General features: G+C 51.2%; 2 protein-coding genes and 1 pseudogene across 2 annotated transcripts in view; all 3 read right to left on the bottom strand.

The window, feature by feature from the left end:
* Positions 1 to 1,204, bottom strand: part of LOC141474809 (feather keratin Cos2-3-like) — a 12,542-nt gene extending 11,338 nt beyond the window's left edge. The window contains exon 1 of the mRNA XM_074162886.1: positions 1,169 to 1,204. The gene's annotated coding sequence lies outside the window, so the exon portion shown is untranslated. The remainder of the gene's footprint in view (positions 1 to 1,168) is intronic.
* LOC141474807 (feather keratin Cos2-3-like) overlaps positions 1 to 20,370 on the bottom strand; it is a 25,085-nt pseudogene extending 4,715 nt beyond the window's left edge.
* Positions 492 to 1,247, bottom strand: LOC141474808 (feather keratin Cos2-3-like). The gene is made up of 2 exons (XM_074162885.1): positions 1,169 to 1,247; positions 492 to 850 (listed from the first exon to the last, which is right to left on the bottom strand). Exons 1-2 carry the CDS (start codon positions 1,245 to 1,247, stop codon positions 492 to 494), a joined length of 438 nt encoding a protein of 145 aa, XP_074018986.1.

The following is a 20,370-nucleotide window of genomic DNA, read 5'->3' as shown; positions in this document are numbered from 1 at the left end:
AACCACTGCAGGATGTCCCAACCACCCTCTCCTCTGTGGATGGGAATAGGTCTCCTTGTGGTCTTACCCCCTTCCACCCTTTCTCTTTTGGCAGCTTGGGGAGTGTCCACAGAGCAAAGGACAACCTGGAGGCCACACTTGAATGCAGCAGAACTTTAATGAGTGAAAAGTGGGAAACAAAGTCACTCCAGGTCGGGGCCACCAGTTCATGGAGCCCCAGGGGCAGCTGTGAGTTTGCGGTCCTTGGTCATGAAGACGTTCTTGCATGATGTCCGTCTGCCTGTCCCATAGAGGGAGAGGGGACAGATGGTGTCCAACAGGTTGACCTTGAGGGAACCTTGCTGCTAAGGGCATATGAAGCAAACACAGAAAAGAGAAAGAAAAGCAAAGCCATTCATCTGTGCTGAAAACAACATTCTAAAGCTTGATGCTCCACCCAGCACCATGTTCTGAGTTCCTCAAGGTCTCTCCCTGGGGCTTCCCCAGAATCTTTAACAGGGGAGGGACCTTCTGCCATAGTAGCGGCTGGAAATGCCAGAGAGGTCACAGCACCCAGAGGTGATGGGCACTCCATCACAGCTGAGGATGCTGCCAACAGCAGCGGAGGTGGAGGATCCCACCACGGTGTTCTGAGGGAAGGAGCTGAGGATGGGGCCGGGCAGGGTCACCACCACAGCAGGAGGTTCAATGACGACGGTGGAGTTCTGGCACTGCCTGACACAGGGCTCGTTGCAGCTGTTGGCCAGTGGGGTCGGGCTACAGGGCCGGCATGGCAGGCACTGGTTGTAGCAGGACATGTCTTGAGTGTGGAGGTGCACCTGGGAGAGGAACAGGGAGGAAGCAGAGCACAAGGTTGGGTGAGGAGCAGCCTGGTTACCCTGTCACAAAGGAGTCAAAGCCACTACTGAGTGGGGAGATTGAAGCTTGGACAGGAGCCATATGTTCTTCATCACCCTACAAAGAGCAGCCTGGCCCAGGGAGGCCCTTTTTTAGTGCATAAAACAAACAAATAAAAAGCCTCTGCTGCGTCCCAGCCTCTCTCTAAGCAGATGTTCTCACATCACGAGAACATCCAAAGCCCAAGACAGGACATAGCCATAATTAGCTGAGATGTGCATCAAGGAGAGATCTCACTTTGGAAGAGAAGGAAAAGGAGCTTCAGATTCACCTGGTTCCCAAAGAGAAGGAGGCCAGAGAAGTGGATGAGAGAGGAGGGACCTGCACTGGCTTTTATACCTGCCCTTCATTGCCGCAGGACCAGAGGCGCCCTTTGCAGAGGTAACGATTTTCTGACAAGCTCATCTTGAATGCAAACCATTGCAGCTAATGATATGGGCTGTGCTTTGGTTTCCAACACTGCTGCCTTTTCATTTCCAGGTTTGTGCCATGACCGTTCCCCAATTAAAGTTTCCTGTGAGCATGCGACTGAAAGGCCCCAGGATTTCCAGGGCAGGATTGCAGCAGTGCAGGCAGAAGACTCAGCTCAAGTGCTGGATGGGTCCAAAGCAGTCAAGTGACATCAGCCTGGGTCACTCTGTTGGAGGTGACTGAAGTGTCATTCTCAGGAGGAAGCTCCAGCCATCCTCAGCTGGATGCTGAATGACTCCCTCGCATGAGGAAGTACAATGCCCATCCCTTTCCCTCCCCTCTCAGCTCACTCCAATGGTCATTGTTCCCTCCCCAGGTGTGTGCGTTGTGCTTGCTCTTCGGTTATGACCCCATCCTGCCTACCACGGACCTCAGGAAAAAAGTCTGGCTGGTTTGGACTTGTCCCCACTCTGTGCAGTGTGCGAGTACACAAACAATGGCACGGGCACGCCGGGGGCCTTGTCCTTCCCCAGAAGTTCCTCTGTGTGTCCTCATCACAAGGGAAGGTGCTGCTCATGGTGGGGACATTCACATGAGCACCAAAGTGCAGCAGGTTCCCAGGGAACCCCAGTGCAGCTGAGTGGTGATGGCACCAGCCCCCAGGAGATCTGTCCAGGGAAGAGGCCCTGAAATGCAGCCCCTGCCTCCTGAGCTCCCCTTCTCCTGCCCCTGCAGAGCTCACACTCTGCTGCTGCCCATTTCAGGCCACAGCAAGGATGGATTCACTCCAACTTGGATCCTTAGTTGAATTCAGAGGACCAGAGTATTGGGAGCTCCTCAGCATGGCTGGCAGTCCCTGCTCCCTGCCTCTCCAGGCCAGGACACAGCTGCTCTCCCCAGCGCTAGAGAGTTCAAAGGATGGGGATTGCTTTCTGGGCAAGGAGAAATGCTGAGGAAGCCTGACCATCTCGTGTCTTTGTCATCTTTGTCATTTCTTTCTCCTTCCTCGGCAGTGGCTGCGGGCAGAGCCCAGGTGCAGCAGGAGCCGTCGGCAGAGACCACCGAGGGCACCGCCATCAGCATCAACTGCTCTCACCCCAACATACAGACCGGGGACGTGGTCTACTGGTACCGTCAGCTCCCGGGCCGAAGCCCCGCACTACTCCAAAGAGTTCTTAAAGACTCCAAGGAGCTACCGGATCCGCCGGGGTGGCTGCGGGTGGCGGCAGACGGCCGGTCCAGCGCCCTGTGGCTCGCCCGGCCCCGGCGCGGGGACGCGGCGGTGTATTACTGCGCCCTGGGAGACACGGGGAGAGGAGCCGGGGCTGCGGCCGGGCAGGAACCGCCGCGGGCGGGGCCGGGCGTGTGTGTCGGGGGCGGGGGGACATCCCCGGGCGGGCCCGCCAGGGGGCGCTGCCGCTCCGCCCGCCGGGGCTGCCTCGCCCCGCCCGGCCCCGCCCGGCCCCGCGCCCCGGGGCGCTTCCCCCGACCCACAGCCACCGCCACCGGCTCTGGCACCGGGACCCTCCAGGCCCCACAGCCCCCGCGTCCCGCAGCCCCGGTAGGTTCCCTCGACGCGGCTCCGGCACCGTCCACCGGGCGGAAGCCTCCTCCCGCCCCTTACCCCCCGCTCACCCCCGCACTCCCACCGGGACTCACACAGTGTGGCGGGGGGGCCACACTGCCGGCGGCGGCGGGGCAGGAAGCGCGCCCGGAGCGGTGGCGGTGTCCGGCGGGGCCCGGCAAGGAGCGATTGCAGCCGCCGGCCCCGCTGGCTCCCGGCCAGGAGCAGCGCCTTTCTGCCCTGCACAGGGCGGCGAGCAGCAGAGACCCTCCTGCCCACGGGCAGCCGGACACACCTCGCTCCTGCTCCACGGACCGGCCGCTGCTGCTGCTCCACGGGCTGGGGCAGGCGATCTCTTCCACCCCTCTTTCGTCCCCATGCTCACATAGAACCGAAACTGATACAGGGTCAATGCAAGTCCTAAGTGGTTTCTTGCTGGTAACTTTGTAAATCGGCTCAGATAGACAATTGCAAACGGAATCCTCCAGCTCCACTCTCTGCTTCTAGAGTGCTCCTGCTGGTGTTGCAAAGGCATCCTGTAGAGCTGGCAGTTCTGCGTCGGCAGGAAGGTAGAACAGGATTTTCACAGACGCCTTCAAGTGTATCCCACAGTGCCTGGTGATCGGGACATAGAGCTTGGGGCACTCGATTCCCCTCATCCTCAGACTGAGAGCCTTTGGTGTTGAAGGGAAGTCCAGGAGATGGGAGAGAAGCTTGAGCTGGGCACTGGTTGAAAGACACATCTGAGCCTCAAGTTCAGACCTGAGGAGGGAGCCACAAAGAGATCTGCTAAGTTGCCGTGTGGGGATGAAGGTCCGTGGTGAGAGCTGGAAAGACGCCTCTTGTCGTGGTGTCGTGGGCCCAGCCAGTCCCCAGAGAGGCATGTGTGGTTGTAGGAGCTGAGACAGCAGTGACAGTCCATGTTCACAGGGTTCCGGGGCAGAGACGAAAGGCTCAGCCTCTTCCCTGCCTCAGCTGGGGCCTGTTGTGGCAGCCATATTTGTATTCCAGGGGAATTCCTTGAAGGTCTGCAGTCACTGGAGAGCAGAGGGCAGCCCACCGTCCTTCTGACATGTCCTCAACTGGACAACAGGACTCTGAAGGCCTTGTGGGAGCGAGGTAGTGAATGGGGGCTGCTGTGCCAATAACCTGCCTCCTGCAGTCTCTGCCAACTGTGTGAGAAAGGCCCTGGGTGAGAAGGGGAAGAGGAGCCCTGTTCCAGGCAGCAGACACCAGAAGACAAGAAAGCCAAGTAGCCCTTTTGCTTGCGGGATCCTGAGCTTCTGGAGCCCAGAGTGGAACAAGCAGCTGGAGGCTGTGGGTTCTGTGGGGAGGGGAAGGGACAAAGAGTGACTGCCTGTAAAACAGAGAGCTGTGTTGCTGTGTCCTCCCCTACTAAAGTGAGGGAGTGTGTCTGTCCCTGTGTGGCTGGTTTCTGCAGCAGATGCTCTTCACAGAGATGTTTCTCTTCACGTTCCTCCTCTATGGCCAGAGGAGAAGGGAGAGAGTGTGTGACACCTGGGTGCAGGCACTTCAGTGTGTGCCTGGTCCTCTCTCCATCCTGACCGTCCCAGGGACAGGGTGGACATGGGTGCATGCAGGGGTTCCTTCTTCATCTCCTGCAGAGCTGTGTGCTGGCCTGTGCAGCTGGCTAGGTGGTGGGTGTCAGGAGAAGTTCTTGAGGCATGCCTGTCTTTTTCACGGACAGTACTTAAACCATGAGTCTGTTCTCTCTCTCTCGAGCCTTCCTGTGGTAGAGGTTGGGGGACAGACTCAAAGAGGCCTGCCTGGAGAAGCAGGGAGGGACTTTTGCTCCTCCCTCTGGGCTGTGCTTTGGAGGCCTCTTTGATCTGGCAGAGGCTGAAGAAGAGGTGCAAGCATCAGGTCCTTCATGCTGGCAGGTTCCTGGGCACTGCATGAAGGGAGAGCGTGACATGGTCCTGATTTTCCTGGCAGCGCTGGTGGAACTGGCTGACTTTGGTGAGATGTGACTTTCAGGCTGGGGAGCATGAGGCAAGAGTTTCTGTGGCTGGTGGTGGAATGAAAGAGACATGAGTTCTGATTCCCTGGGGAATCTGGGAGAGTTTCTGTAGGGAGATCCGGTGCTGCAGACGGGCATGGTAAATAATGTGGGATCTGTCAGGATTAATGGGCATAAGAGGAGGAAGAAGGCATCACCCTAAATATGCAGGTACTGACAATTCTTGAGGGATCTGTTAATACACATTAAGCCTGAAAAAAAAGGGAGCGATGCAGCACACAGCAGCTTCTCTGCCAGATGTTTTGGATCCAGTGCTACCAGTCTCTCTAGGGATGGTCATAAAGAAGGACCAGCAGAAAGAAGTGTGCAGGGACAGACAGCTCGGCATTTCAGAGACTGGGAAAAGTGAGACGGAAAGTGGGGACAGTGAGCAAGATGATGAAGTGACAGACAGACAGGTCCACAGGCAAGCAAAGCTGAAAGCCCTTTCTGGTTTGACAGGTCATGCCCAAAAGGACTCTGTGCTCCAGTTCCCACCAGAAATGACCATCCAGGCAGGACACAACGCAACTCTGCATTGCAATTTCTCCACCAGCTATTCCAATCCCTCCATCTTCTGGTACCAGCAGCACCAGAGCCAGTCCCCTCAGATGCTGCTCTGGGTGTACAAAGGGAAACCTCAGGTGGATTCAGGGAGGTTCTTCTCTGTAATGTCTGTGGAGACCTCCCAGGTGTTTCTGCATGTGCAGAACACCAAACTCCAGGACAGCGGAACCTATTTCTGTGCACTGAGCCCACACTGGTGCCCACAGCTGGCAGCAGAGCACAAAAAGGTGGGGGTGCTCTGAGGAGCGGTTCCCTCCCTGCCGCTGCTTGCATGGAGCTCTGAGCTCAGCCTGCCCAGCAAGGGCACCTGGAGCTGTGGTGAGGTTGGACCCCTTCCTCCCCAGCCTGTGCTGCTGTGAAGCACATGCCAGCGTGACTTGCACAGCTGCATCTAGACCCAGGGTCTTTGACAATGAAAAGAGTCCAAGAAACCTGACTTGGGGCAGGCCCTTTGGAGGCTACACCATAAAGACGCCAAACCAGGCTTGTAAATGCCCTCAGCTTAAAATAGCAGGTACCCCAGAGTGAGACCTCCACTGATGACCACAGCTGTCTACACTGTCCAGAACCTAAAACTGTGTTGGATTTGTCAGGGGCATCTTCTGCAAATCCCGTGTCCAAGGCTTCAATGTGGTTGAGGGGAGACTGATCTGTGCTTGGTGTGAGGGGGAGATGCAGCTGAGGAGAGTAATGTGCCCAGCTTCAGCCCCTTCACCCACACATAAGCTTTCTCCCTGACATCCATCTGTCCTCAAGTTCCTTGGCCATGGAGATGGTGTTTAACCATGGGATGGGGGTGCTTGGAAGGCTAAGTATAGGTGGACTTATTGCTTGGTGAGGATGGAGTCCCAGTGACAAATGACACAGAAAAGGCTGACGTGCTGAAAGCCTATTTCTCCTCAGATTTTACTGGTACGGCTTCTCCTCAGGCCTACCACATCCCTGAGCCTCCCCACAGACATGAGCACAGCCAGAGGAAAATGTACATGAGCACGATCATGCACACACCCCACTGAGAACATGGACTCCTGACACCAGCTCTCAGCCCCTCTAGAGAGCTCTTGGCAAGTCCTTCAGACCCTACAGGTAAGGAAGGAATCAGTCACTGGCCAGTCCCATCAGTTTTAGCTGAGCTCAAGGGTTTGGCAGTGGTTCAGTCAGCTGCTGTCTCACTGTAGGACAGAGAGAAACCACAGTGGAGCCGAAGCTGTCATGGCCTTCCCAGACACAGAGTGTCTCCGCGTCTCAGGTCTGTCTGTGAAGGATAATATAAAAACTAGAGAACATCCCCATTGCTGCAACCCCCCAAAGAATTCCCATATTAGAAGGAAAAGAAAATCCTGCAGCATTGGAAACTCCCACCTGACCTTGTTGATGTCCTCAAGGGTCTGGAACCAGCCCCTGCCCTTGCAAAGGGAGCGGTGCCACAGTGACACACTCATGTGGCAGCAGAAGGGTGTGTGCCTGGGACAAGCCAGCCTCCCCTCAGGCTACAGACACTGAGGCTGGGACATCAGAAAGGATGGAGGAGTGAACCTGTCTCTAGACCCAGTTGAAGGTAAACACTCTCTTCAAAAGGCAGAGAAATGTAGGAGCAACATTAATTTACAGAGCAGCTGAACACATGGTTTGGCTGCCCTGGGAATGCTCATGCATCCTTTTGATATTTTCCCCATTTTTAAGGGACGTGCTGGCCTTTTTTTCCTCTTGTGTTTTCCAGGCAATGCAGGTGGTGTCACTGCCTGGAGCAAGAGGGAGCTGCCTGCAGCCTCCTCTGTCACCATGAGCTGGCTGAGTTTCTCTTGCAGCCAAGGTTCCTAATGGAAAACCCATGTTGCACATAATAATGCAAGAGTAAGGAGAGTGTACTTGGTTGACCTGGCAAGGCTTTGCTAGTGCAGGGTCTGCAGGGCTGGCTTCTGTGAGGAGACACCAGAAGCTGCCCCCCCCGGGTCTGGCAGAGCCACTTTCTTCCCAGGCCAAACAAGGTTCTTGAACGGCAAATGTGTCTGCTGGACAACCCCAGCTTCTAACCATGTTTTACTGGTTGGGGAGGTGTCAGCATGTCCTGGAGCAGCCAGTCCTGCTCTGAATCTGCAGCCCTGGAGGGAGGGACCCGCACAATGTGGAGGATACAATCCTCCCCAGTGCGAACTGAGCAGATACGGAAGGAATATTTTCCCCCACTGGCTATTGAGCCAAGGAAACAGGCTAGTAGGTCAGCAATAGCAGTTATATATTAATAGGATGTTAGGTCAATAGGTTAATGCTTATGGCAATATATCAGAAGGGAAACAAAGAGGATGTTGGCCAAGAGAAGAATCAAGAGGTAAGCGCTACAAGTCAAGAACAGCCAAACCGACTAAAACTAGTTTGCGGTTTGGCTGAATCCCAATGAAGATCTAAGCCTGCGCGAACAAGAAAGGTTACTAGCGGTGACCAAGAGGAGTCTCCTTACTTCATCATGGGGACCCCCGGCGACCACCACCAGGAGGCACTGCGCAGATGCAAAGGGGCGGAGAGTATGGAAATGGCCTTGAGAGACTGATTTTAATACAAAGCGGGACAGGACATACATATGTATAGGCGTCTTGCAACATATATTGAATATATATAAGTTAGTAGCATAAAGATAGAGCTTTTGGGTTTTGAGGGCGTGCACAGTTTGGTGGGATCACCCCCCTGTGCTGCCCGGCGCTGAATAAGCATACCTACTTTACAACTTTATAACTTTAGAAGTTGTGGAGTCTATTTTCCGAATGTCAATTTGGCGAGCCAGCCAGGAGGAACTCTAATCAGCTGCGGGATCAACTGCAGAGAGGACGCCCCTAGGCGCGCCCCGAGTACTTTCCTCGGAGGAGCCTCCACTCCCAGCTGCTCACCGTGGGAGTAGACAACGACCTTCTGAAGCTGCAGACAAACAATATGTTTAAGGGGGGCCATGGCCAGGGCTGCTGGTAAATCGCACAGAGACATCTGGCGTACGGCATAGTCCCCGTTTGGGAGGGTACCCAATTTGATATTTGGTAAGGGGATTTGCTTTGCTGACTGATAGAGCAGTCATTAACGGTTTGAGGGTCAATTTGAGCGAATCCGAGGTTGCCGCTGCATCTCGTTTAAGGGAGCCAGGACGGACCTGCTAATGATTGTATAAGAAGCAGGAGAAGGGTAAGCGGGCCTCATATTATAATCCAAGTAACAAATAGACTTAAGTTTTGCCGGCCATGTATGTTTGAGAAGTATGTATATATGAAGTGTGTGCATGTGTGAGATGCAGCAGAGCTGTGAAGCAAGTGTGGAGTTCTGATCTGCGGTTCCGTGTTCTCCGTGAGGAGGCCGGCCGGAGACGAACGAAGCATTTGAAGCGCCTGATTTACACTGGCGGAATAGAGAAAATTCTTCCTCAAATGGTTTGGGCTTGAACCTTGGGAATATCTTAACGAAGGAGGGGGTTGGGTAAGGGGGGGGGAAGATAAAATCTTATTGAAAGGAGTATATTTAACCCCAACCAATCAAATAATGACTTTAGACTGGGAGCAGCCTGTTGTAGATAACCTGCCTGACATTTCAGACTTGAACCCCTGGGTCGATGGCTATGTCAGGGTGATCCCTTGCCTTGCGTGTGGAATAACTCTCGCACATAAGTCAATCGGGAACTGGCATTTGAGTTGGGTATTACTGGAGTGTAAAAGTTGTAGAAGGAGGTGGTATTGTCGGTCAAGGAGACGGAGGGTGGAATGCCCTAAGTGCCAGTCCCCTGAACTTAATTATTGGAAGAAAGACCAGGAAGCTCCCAAAATAATAGGGCTAGCGTGCGGTAAAGGGAGCCTAGTCCCAGACACCTGGGATGTGTGGGAGGGGGACTGGGAGAAGACGAAGGAACTCTGCAGACATAAGTTTGGGTGGAAACTGAGAAAAGGGAGAGAGATTGGTGATGGGCAATAGTCAAGGGGGTATCCTGAGAAAGAGCCCTCTGGGGTGTATACTTGCGCACTGGAAAGACATTGCTGGGACCCGAGGGACGGAGAATAAAAGGACCCTCATAAATATTGTAATCAGTGGTGGCCCCCGTATAAGTTAGAGGACAGGGCTAAGTGGCCGTTTAATGGGACCCTGGATTATAACACCATACTACAACTTATGCTCTTCCTAAGAAGGGAAGGAAAGTGGGATGAGGTGAGCTATGCAGACATGTTCTTTACGCTCCAAAATCATCCGGAGTGGCAAAGAGACTGTGGGTTGGTACCGCCGCAAGAACCCACGGTACTTGCGCTTGAACGGGAGAATAACAAGGAATTGGGAGGTAAACTGTGGTGGTGCTGTTCTGCCTGTAGCATAGGGCAGCGGTGTATAAAGATGGGGAAAATACACCAGGGGTCCGAACAAGATCTTAGTGACCTACTTAACCCCCCCCCCCTCGTAACCGAGAAAGAGATGGAGAAAGAGATGGGGAATCAGATAGAGCCTCTCCCCGCAACAGCCCTATAGTCTCCCGAACTTGGGGAAATCAACAGTCCTACAGGCACCCCTTCGGGAAGCGGTGGGACCTGAGGGAGGAACGAGATTGATTAAAGTTCTGTTTTCCACCACCGATTTAGAAGCATGGAAGAGAATAGCTAGGGAGTATAGGAATGATCCCATAGTTGTGGCTAGACATTTCCAGTTCATTATAAAGCAACACAACCCGGATTGGAACGACATACAATTATTGCTGGAATATATGACTGAAACCGGAAAACAACTGATCCTGAAAGTAGCTGGAAATTTAGTGGAAGACCATTATAAAACAGCGGGAGAAGATGTGAAAGAATATTTCCCACTACAGGATCCGAAGTGGGACCTGAACCGATCTGTGCATATGGATCAGCTGCAGGCCTATCAGGGATGGATTCTGAAGGGCATGGAAAGAGCTATCCCGAAAACTATCAGTTGGTCAGCTCTGTACGCTATCAAACAAGGGCCCTCAGAATCACCATCTGAATTTTTAGACCGGCTAAGGGATGTAATGCGCCACAGTACACCCTTGGATCCCGGGTCAGAGGTGGGGATCCAGCAGCTGGTGTCGTTGTTTTTGGGGCAGTCAACGGGAGATATTAGGCATAAACTCCAGAAACTGCGGCCGAATGAGAGCAGGAATTTAGAGGTACTGCTTGATGAAGCTTGGAGAGTGTTTAGCAACTGGGAGGAAAAGTAAAAAAGGCCAGAGAAGGATAGTGGCTATTACTAGAGAAGAGGGAGATCGAAAGGCCAGACGGGGGCCACCCCGGCTAGGCAGGGACCAATGCGCTTTGTGCAAGGGGTATGGTCATTGGAAAGGAGAATGTCCCAAAAGTAAGAACAAGGGACGAGTTAGTGGGCAGGGGAGAGTGGTAGTCCACATGAAAGAAGATTGACGGGAACCTGGGAAGTCTACCCTAGCGGATCCCTTGGTTGCAATAAAGTTAGGGAACGAGCAAAAAGAGGTGGAATTTTTGGTGGATACGGGAGCAACATATTCAGTTCTGAATCAAGCTTTAACCCCCTTGGGGAATGAGTACATTATGGTCAAGGGAGCAACTGGCCAAAGTGAAAAGGCATATTTTTGCAAACCTCTTAAGTATAAAATGGGGACACAGTGGGGTATTCATAGCTTCCTATACATGCCAAATTCTCCCAAAGCACTTTTGGGAAGGGATCTGTTGGAACAGTTGGGAGCGGTTATAAAATTCGAGAAGGGGGAGGTTACACTGGAGGTAAAGGATCAACAGTATATTCAGATAATGAGCTTATCATTGACCAACCTCTCCGCAGAGGGAAAGATCAATGAAGAAGTTATTAACCAAGTTTATCCTGGGGTATGGGCCACAGATGTGCCTGGGAAGGCTAAGAATGCACTCCCTGTTAAAGTACAGCTCAAGGAAGGATATCAGCCAGTAAAAATCAAACAATACCCTCTAAAAAGAGAGGATAGGGAAGGAATCCGACTGACCATATAAAAATTCCTCCAGCTAGGGATATTGAGAGAATGTGAGTCCAACTTCAATACTCCTATATTGCCAGTTCAGAAACCCAATGGTTCATATCGGATAGTACAGGACCTGCAAGCAGTGAACAAGATGAGGTACAGAGGACCTGTACCCAGTGGTGGCCAATCCATATACTTTGCTTACCACACTAACCCCCGAGCTAACTTGGTTTACCGTTTTAGATTTGAAGGATGCCTTCTTTTGCCTCCCTCTTCACCAAACCAGCCAAAAGTTATTTGCGTTTGAGTGGGAAAACCCCACGAGCGGGCGTAAGACTCAGCTTACCTGGACAGTGTTGCCGCAAGGATATAAAAACAGCCCAACCATATTCGGCAATCAACTTGCAAAAGATCTAGAATCTTGGGAGCAGCCACCAGAAGAAGGGAAGCTGCTACAATATGTGGATGACATCCTAATTGCTACAAAGACAAAAGATGCATGCATGGCCTGGACAGTAAGCCTCCTCAACTTTTTGGGGCTCCAGGGGTATCAAGTATCCCAGAAAAGGGCACAAGTTATACAACAAAAGGTAATTTATTTGGGGTATGAAATCAGTGCTGGAGATAGAACCTTGGGGAGGGCCTGTAAAGAGGCCATATGCCAAACTCCAAAACCCAGAACGGTGAAGGAATTGCAGACCTTTCTGGGAATGACTGGGTGGTGCTGGTTGTGGATTTGTAATTATGGACTGCTTGTTAGACCTTTATATGCGTTAACCACCACGGACCAGAAGTTCCTTGAGTGGGATGATGACTCCGAGAAGGCCTTCGAGTCACTGAAGAAAGCCCTAATGTCAGCCCCAGCCCTAGGATTGCCAGATGTGAGTAAACCATTTTTCCTTTTCTTCTCACAAAAAAAAAGGGATTGCTCTAGGAATCTTGGCGCAGGACCTAGGCCCATATCTTTGAGCAGTGGAATATTTCTCCAAACAATTGGATACAACTGTGAAGGGATGGTCTGGGTGCTTGCAAGCCGTTGCAGCAGTAGTGTTAAATATACAGGAGGCCCAAAAATTCACTCTAGGCCAGAAAATAACTGTATCGGTATCCCATACGGTATCTGCAGTATTGGAAGCTAAAGGTGGATATTGGCTTTCTCCACAAAGATTCTTGAAATATCAAGCTATAATGGTAGAACAAGATGATGTAGAAATTTTAGTCACTAATCTTGTCAATCCAGCCTCTTTCCTTGAAGGAAACATGGGAGAACCAGTCCACCATGACTGCCTAGAGACTATTGAGGCAACATATTCGAGACGCCTGGATTTGAAAGATAGCCCTATAGACGATGCAGAAAACTGGTTCACAGATGGAAGCAGCTATGTCCTAAGTGGCGAGAGACACGCCGGATATGTCATTACTACCAGTCAGGGAATAATAGAATCAGGACCTTTACCCATAAACACTTCTGCGCAGAAAGTGGAAATAATTGCTCTGACCCGTGCTCTGGAGTTGGCCCAAGGCAAAGCTGTCAACCTTTATACAGATTCAAAATATGCCTTCGGAGTTGTGCACGCGCATGGAGTTATCTGGAAGGAGAGAGGATTATTGAGCTCGCAAAGGAAAAACATTAAGCACGCAGAGGAGATCCTGAGACTGTTGGAAGCAGTACAGCTCCCGGAGAAAGTGGCGATTATGCATATCAAGGCGCACCAGAAGGTGAACTCGGAGGTGGAAAAAGGAAATGAGCTGGTGGACAGGGAGGCAAAACAGGCAGCCAGAAAAAAGGTAAAAACGGAAGGGGCCTTGATCCCTGATGGGCGAATCTCCTTAGAAGGTAAGCCAGAGTACACCAAAGAAGACCAGAAACTTATTACGGATCTAGGAGGGTCATTTAATCAGGATGGGTGGGCCCACACCCCACAAGGGAAATTAATTGTTCCTTCCTACCTAATATGGTCCCTGGTAAAGGAGGAACACAGAAAGAGACATTGGGGAGCAGAGGCCCTATATAAACACCTAGTCAGAGAAATCACAGCTAGAAATTTATATATAACAGTGAGACAAGTGACTTGGCAATGTGACCTCTGCCTCCAGACTAATCCCAAGAATATCCTCAAACCAGAAATGGGCCAAATTGGGAAGGGTAATGGGCCCGGGCAACAGTGGCAGATTGACTTTTCGGAACTCCCCAGAAAAGGGGGGTATCGATATTTATTGGTGCTAATGGATACCTTTTCAGGTTGGCCAGAGGCCAACCAGAAACCACCAGAACCGCCAAAGCTCGAGAGGTGACCAGGGTGTTAATACAAGAAATAATTCCACGTTTTGGGGTTCCGGCAACTATATCCTCGGATAGTGGGCCACATTTTGTTTCAAAAGTAGTACAACAAATTAGCAGGCATCTGGGTATAGATTGGCAACTTCATACCCCATATCGCCCCCAGTCGAGCGGCCAAGTAGAAAAAATGAACCACCTAATTAAACAGCAAATTGTGAAATTAGGGCAAGAAGCTAATTTGACCTGGCCCCAGTCCCTTCCCTTGGTTCTTTTGCAGATACGAACTAGGCCAAGAGCAAGAGAAGGACTAAGTCCCTTTGAAATTCTGTATGGAAGACCTTATGGGGTACAGAGAGGAATGTCCACACAGGTTGGAAAGGAAGTCATGACCTCCTATATGGTGGCATTAAGCAAACAACTCAGTAAAATTGGAAAGTATGTAACTGGAACCCGCGGTAGAGGCCTAGATGGGCCTGTTCATAACATACAACCTGGAGACTATGTTTATGTAAAATCCCTCACAGAAAAGACCCTGGAGCCACAGTGGGAAGGACCATACCAAGTCCTCCTGACCACATTCACCGCCGTCCGTATCAAAGAACAGAGTGCCTGGATACATCACACGTGAGTGAAGAAAGCCCCCCGCGGGGTTTGGATGTCTGAAGTTAGTGGACTGTTAAAGCTCAGATTACAGCGGTAATATGTTGGGTGGATTGCGCCTGGTGCTATGTCTGTTCCAGATGGATCAGGTAGTGGGGTGGCAGGGAAATTCTTACATACAGTTGACCCAGAGTGTTATATGAATTGCAAACAAAACAAGTTGTTGGGTCTGCACACAATTGCCAAGAGATTCCAAGCAGGGAACTCCCTTGATAGGGGTACCACTACCCCTTAATGTCTCATGGACAAGCCCTGAGTATTGGCGAAACACCACACTAAGGAAAGACTCTCCCACTAGGTGGGGATGGAAGCTAGATGTTAGCCCTATAGCAAGATCCGATGTAAAAGATAGGTGTTTAGTAAGTGCGGGAGACAGCTCACCTGTTGGAAATTACATGAACTGTGATCTAAAGGCCTTGCTGAATATGACACAGGTAGACCGTCAATTCTGAAGGCATCATTTTACTGGTTTACCGGTACCCTTGGGTTCAGGGTGGTATTGGATATGTGGGAACGCGGCCTGGAAAGTCCTACCCTTGGGGTGGCAGGGAGCGTGTACACTGGGAGCTCTAGTCCCTAACTTTACTTTTATTGAAGGAGACCAGCGAAAGAAAGGGAGGGTGCAAAAAAGACGAAGCGCTTCCCCACCTGCTAATCCCCTTGTGGAACGCTCAACTGGTTATCAAAGCTTTATGCGTTGGTTTTTCCTTGGCTTGGAGTCAGGGAGCTTGAAAAAGCAATAGTAAACATATCAACAGTGATTGAGGGAATTGAGAATAAAACCTTGGATACTATCATAACCCTTCAGAAAGAAACCTCTAGCCTGCCGTAGGTAGCTTTACAGAACCGTATGGCTTTAGATCTATTACTGGCTTCACAGGGAGGGGTTTGCACTGTAATTAACACCAGCTGTTGTACGTATATAGATCAGAGCGGAAGGGTTGCCACTGATATAAAAGGCATCTGAGGCCTGCGCAGATGCAAAGGGGCGGAGAGTATGGAAATGGCCTTGAGAGACTGATTTTAATACAAAGCGGGACAGGACATACATATGTATAGGCGTCTTGCAACATATATTGAATATATATAAGTTAGTAGCATAAAGATAGGGCTTTTGGGTTTTGAGGGCGTGCACAGTTTGGTGGGATCACCCCCCTGTGCTGCCCGGCGCTGAATAAGCATACCTACTTTACAACTTTATAACTTTAGAAGTTGTGGAGTCTATTTTCCGCACGTCACTATTAAACGTCTTTCCTGCTCATGGATCATGGTTTGGGATATATATTGGGGCACTCTCAGAGCCCACCTCAACCTGTAGGTGGTGCATACCCTCCTAACTCCAACCAAACTGCAAGGTTAGAAAGACCTTTCTAGACAGTTCTTCAGCAACCCCCTCACCCTGATTTTGTTCACATTCATCACTTTATTCCTGGGGTGATAGGGCAGATTTCCATGAAATTACTTCTGCCCCATGACACGCGGAAACAAACCTTACAACTCGCAGAGAGTTATAAAGCAGGTATGTTTATTGTGGCACTGGGTGCAAGGGGGATTTCTCCTCCAAACTTGCACACCAGTTTGTAAAACAAGCATCTATTTATGATGAAAAGCATACATATTCATTAATGTGGGCTGGGTTATTATAATTGATTCTAAGAAAAGGCATTACTATTCTAATTATTTCTAGGAACTCATTATCATAAGTCTCCTCCCCTTGCCGCATGCGTACTATCACCTGGTGGTCGTGGGCCGGGGTCTTCTGGAGGAAGGCTCGCGGTCTTCTTCACGGTGTACCTTCACCTTTGTCCCAGAATGCTGGGTTGGTCGGATCCCAAACCGCAAAACTAGTCCCGACCAGATGGACACCTTTCCCAGACAGTTGGGTCCCTCCTTAGCATGCAGGCTGCTCCCGCTATCTTATACACAAGGCCATTTCTTTATCTTGGAATGCTGGGCTCCGAGCTTTGTTCTTTCCCAGGCTGTACTAAATTCACACTAACAACCTTTAACCATTCATTTTCTGAATCACCCATTATCCAGCAGAGCTATAACCCATTGCTAATTACGCTGGCCCCACAGTGTTACAAGCAGAACATAAGGGTTCATTCCCACCTATGCCTGTCCCTGTTCCCACCCCTGTCCCCACACTGAAGAGTGGATGCCCTTTCCCTGGGCTTGGTTGCAGGGAAGGAGGAATGCCACCATGTGCAACCCCTCCCCCTTCTCCCTCTTACTATTTGCTGCCCAGACACCTTTGAGCTGCTGCGCCTGCATCTCACGTGGGGCCGCTGCTTCAGCTCCAAACATCCCCACGTCTATTTCCAGCACGGCAGTAACAACCAAACGCAGCACGAGTTTTCCTTCCCTTTGCTCTACCCCGCATTCTGTGAAACAAGTTAATACTTCAGGTGGGCTGGGACATCCAGCAAATTCCTCCTCACTTTCCCAATTCACCGGAAAATCACCTGGGCCAAGTGTCTTGTCACTGCCCCCCATGACTGTGTGTGGGGCCAGCCAGGCATTCAGTCCCTCTCTTCTTCACTGTCCTTTCTCTGCAAAGGCATTTCCCACTGGGACCTGATGACTCCAACAAGTGTTTTGCACCAGGAGCTGTGAGTTCATTTTTATTTGTGGATTAAAGTCCCTCAGACTCTGTCAAGTATGGCTTAAAATGCTATTTCTTAGACTAAGGCTCTGAAGAAAGAGAAGGCAGTAGAGATGATCCTACATCCTACAGAAGCCTGGCGCCCTAAGCTATGTGCTGTCTATCTCCAATCAGGGCACAGCTCACCACGCAGGTGCTGTACAGGAAAGGGTTACCCCATTTTGCTCCGTCACGCTTTTAGAGGATTTTCATAAAATAAAACACCTCTATTCATCCTTTCTGCTGTCAAACAGAAGCGATGTTCCCATCTGAACCTCGTGCTGTATATTTAGACACAGGCAAGGACACCCATGTAGTGTAATCGCTGGCATCGAGCAGGAGCCATCTAAAGCTCATCAGACACAGTCAGGTGGATGAATTTGTCCTCTTGTCAAGGGGTTTGGGCAGCAACACACAGCTCTGAAGGCCAAGCTCTGCATGGAGCACAGCAGAGCAGAGGCCAGGGCCTCTTCAGGGTACACGGATCACTGAGTCGTTGATGTACAGTGGTCTTTGGGTTAGGGTGACCATACCCTGCCAGTTGTTTACTTCATGTGAAGATATACCAGCTCTTGAACCTGCTCAGAGCAGATTTCCCATCCTTCTTCCTTGGGGTGTAAATCAAGGGGTTGAGCAGGGGCATAAGAACAGTGTGAAAAAGAGCCACTGCTCTGCCCAATGACCCTTTGGAGGGGTCTCCCATGTAGGGGAAGACACACGGGCCATAGAAAGAGGCCGCAGCAGTGAAATGGGATACATGGCTGAGACAGCTCAGTGCCTGCCTTCTGCACAGCAGAGCCCCAGCGTGATTTAAATCACCACAAAAAGAGAACTTCCAATTGGCAACAGTGCCCTTAGTTTGAAGCATAAAACCTGCCTGGATCCTGTGCCCTTTTCCTACCTTTCCAAGATCTCCTCACTTGTGCAGCCAAACAAGAGGTCATGTCAAGAGCCAGTAGCCGGGCTCTGGCAGTGCTTTGGCCAAAGGGCTTATTCATCTCTCAGAAGAAACACCATCCCTCTCTCTTCTACAAAGCCAATTGCAGATGTTGTCCTCATTGCAAGGACCCGAGGCACCTTCTGCTTATTACAAGGTTCAGTGCAGTAGGGTTAGGAAGTTCCAAATGTGCTGCTGATGTTGATGGTTATTAATAGTATGACCAGGAAAAAAAGATTTCAGGGATGCAAGTGAAATGCCCTTACAAAGCTTTAGGCCTTCAGCCATTCTGAGATATGCTTCATGAGCCATAACTCCCTCTTGATGGAGGACATTGGTGGGGGATTTCCATCCTTCCACTTGTACACTTATGTTAAGACATCTGGATTTTCACGCAGGAAAAAGGATATAAGACTGGTAGCTCCCAAGAGATATTTCATCCGATAAAAAGTGCTGAAATTAACATGTAACATAATCCCCAAGAATGGCAGTCAGTTCCTGAGCACAAACCTCTGGAGGGACCAACGAAACAGTCAAGACCACTGAGACCAATGCAGCTCTGTTGGGAAGTGCACCGAGTAACCTCGTTCTTGCTGATCTTCACGTTCTCCTGCACGCTCTATATCAGAGCAATATGATCTCCCTCAGAAATACACCATTTCACTGTCCCCATATCTCTGCTCACTGCCCTCAGCTCCCACATCCTTAGCTCCTATTTCCACCCTTGGCACATGCAGCAACATGGGTGACTTTTCCCGGCTACTCCTGCCCACATGTGCTGGCCATGGCATCTGGATTGGGTGGTGGAGGGGAGAATAAGGTGAAGTAGCAGGTCTGGGCCACCCCAAGGGCTGTTCCCTGCTTTACCACTCCTGCCATTCTGCAGAGCAAATCATCTTCTGGAGCCCCACACTCACCCCTGCCACCCTAGAGCAGCTTCAGCCACAGAAGAGGAACGCCTTTCCTCAAGAGCTCATGGGGCTCCTGCCCCAAAAGGGCCTCCAGCCTTTCTGGGCATCTGTGAGCACAGAGACAGCAGGGCAAGGCCTGATGGTCACTGGCAGCAGAGCAGACGGGGATGTCTTCCTCAGCTCCAAGAGATGGTGCTCCAAACAGGAACCACTGGAGTGTGTCCCAACTTCCCACTCCTTTGTGAATGGAGAAGAGTCTCCTTGAGTCCTCACCCACTTCCACCCCAGAGCAACACCTATCTCAATCGGCAGCTTGGAGAGTGTCCACAAAGGGAAGGACCACATGGAGGGCAGGTTTGAATGCAGCAGAATTTTAATGAGTCAAAAGAAGAAAGCAAAGTTACTCCAGGTGGGGAACGCCAGTCCATAGAGCCCTGGTGGCCACCTAGACTCTGTGGTCCTCGACTATGCAGAAGTGGAGAAGTTCTTGCATGATGTCTGTCTGCCTGTCCCATAGAGGGAGAGGAGAGAGAATTTCTGCACCAGGTGTGCCTTGGTGGGACCTTGCTGTCCAGAGGAATGGAAGCAAAAAAGATAAAGCAGAGAAAGGCAAAGCCATTCAGCTGTACTGCAAACACATCCCAAATCTCAATCCTTTTCCCAGCACCATGTTCTGGGTTCTTCAAGGTGTCTCCCTGGGGCTTTCCCAGCATCTTTATCAGAGGAGAGGCCTTCTGCCATAGTAGCGGCTGGAAATGCCAGAGAGGTCACAGCACCCAGAGGTGATGGGCACTCCATCACAGCTGAGGATGCTGCCAACAGCAGCGGAGGTGGAGGATCCCACCACGGTGTTCTGAGGGAAGGAGCTGAGGATGGGGCCGGGCAGGGTCACCACCACAGCAGGAGGTTCAATGACGATGGTGGAGTTCTGGCACTGCCTGACACAGGGCTCATTGCAGCTGTTGGCCAGTGGGGTCGGGCCGCAGGGCCGGCAGGGCAGGCACTGGTTGTAGCAGGACATGTCTTGGGGCTGGAGGTGCACCTGGGAGAGAAGAAGGGAGGAAGCAGAGCACAAGGTCGAGTGAGGAGCAGCCTGGTTATCCTGTCACAAAGGAGCCAAGGCCACTACTCAGTAAGGAACTGGAAGCTCAGGCAGGAGACTCACAGTCTTCATCACCCTAGAAGGAGCAGCCTGGCCCAAGGACGGTGTCCCCTAACATCTAAACCAAAAGCCCCATCATCCAAATCTCAGATTCTCTTTAAGCAGACCTTCTCCCTGCTTCCCTCTCTCGTGACAAGAAGATGCAAACCAAAGGACAGGAGAGAGCCAATATCAGATGAGAGGTCCATCAAGGAGAGATCTCACGTTGGAAGAGAGAAAAAAAGAACTTTGGACTCACCTGGTTCCCAAGGAGAAGGAGGCCAGAGAAGTGAATGAGAGAGCAGGGACCTGCGCTGGCTTTTATAACTGCTCTTCATTGCCGCAGGAGCAGAGGAGCCCTTTGCAGAGGTAACAATTTTCTGACAAGCTCAT

Source organism: Numenius arquata, chromosome 23 (assembly GCF_964106895.1).
Source record: "Numenius arquata chromosome 23, bNumArq3.hap1.1, whole genome shotgun sequence".
Taxonomy (NCBI): Eukaryota; Metazoa; Chordata; class Aves; order Charadriiformes; family Scolopacidae; genus Numenius; species Numenius arquata.
The sequence above is the reverse complement of the archived record's forward strand: the minus strand, read 5'-3'. Positions and strand labels throughout refer to the sequence as shown.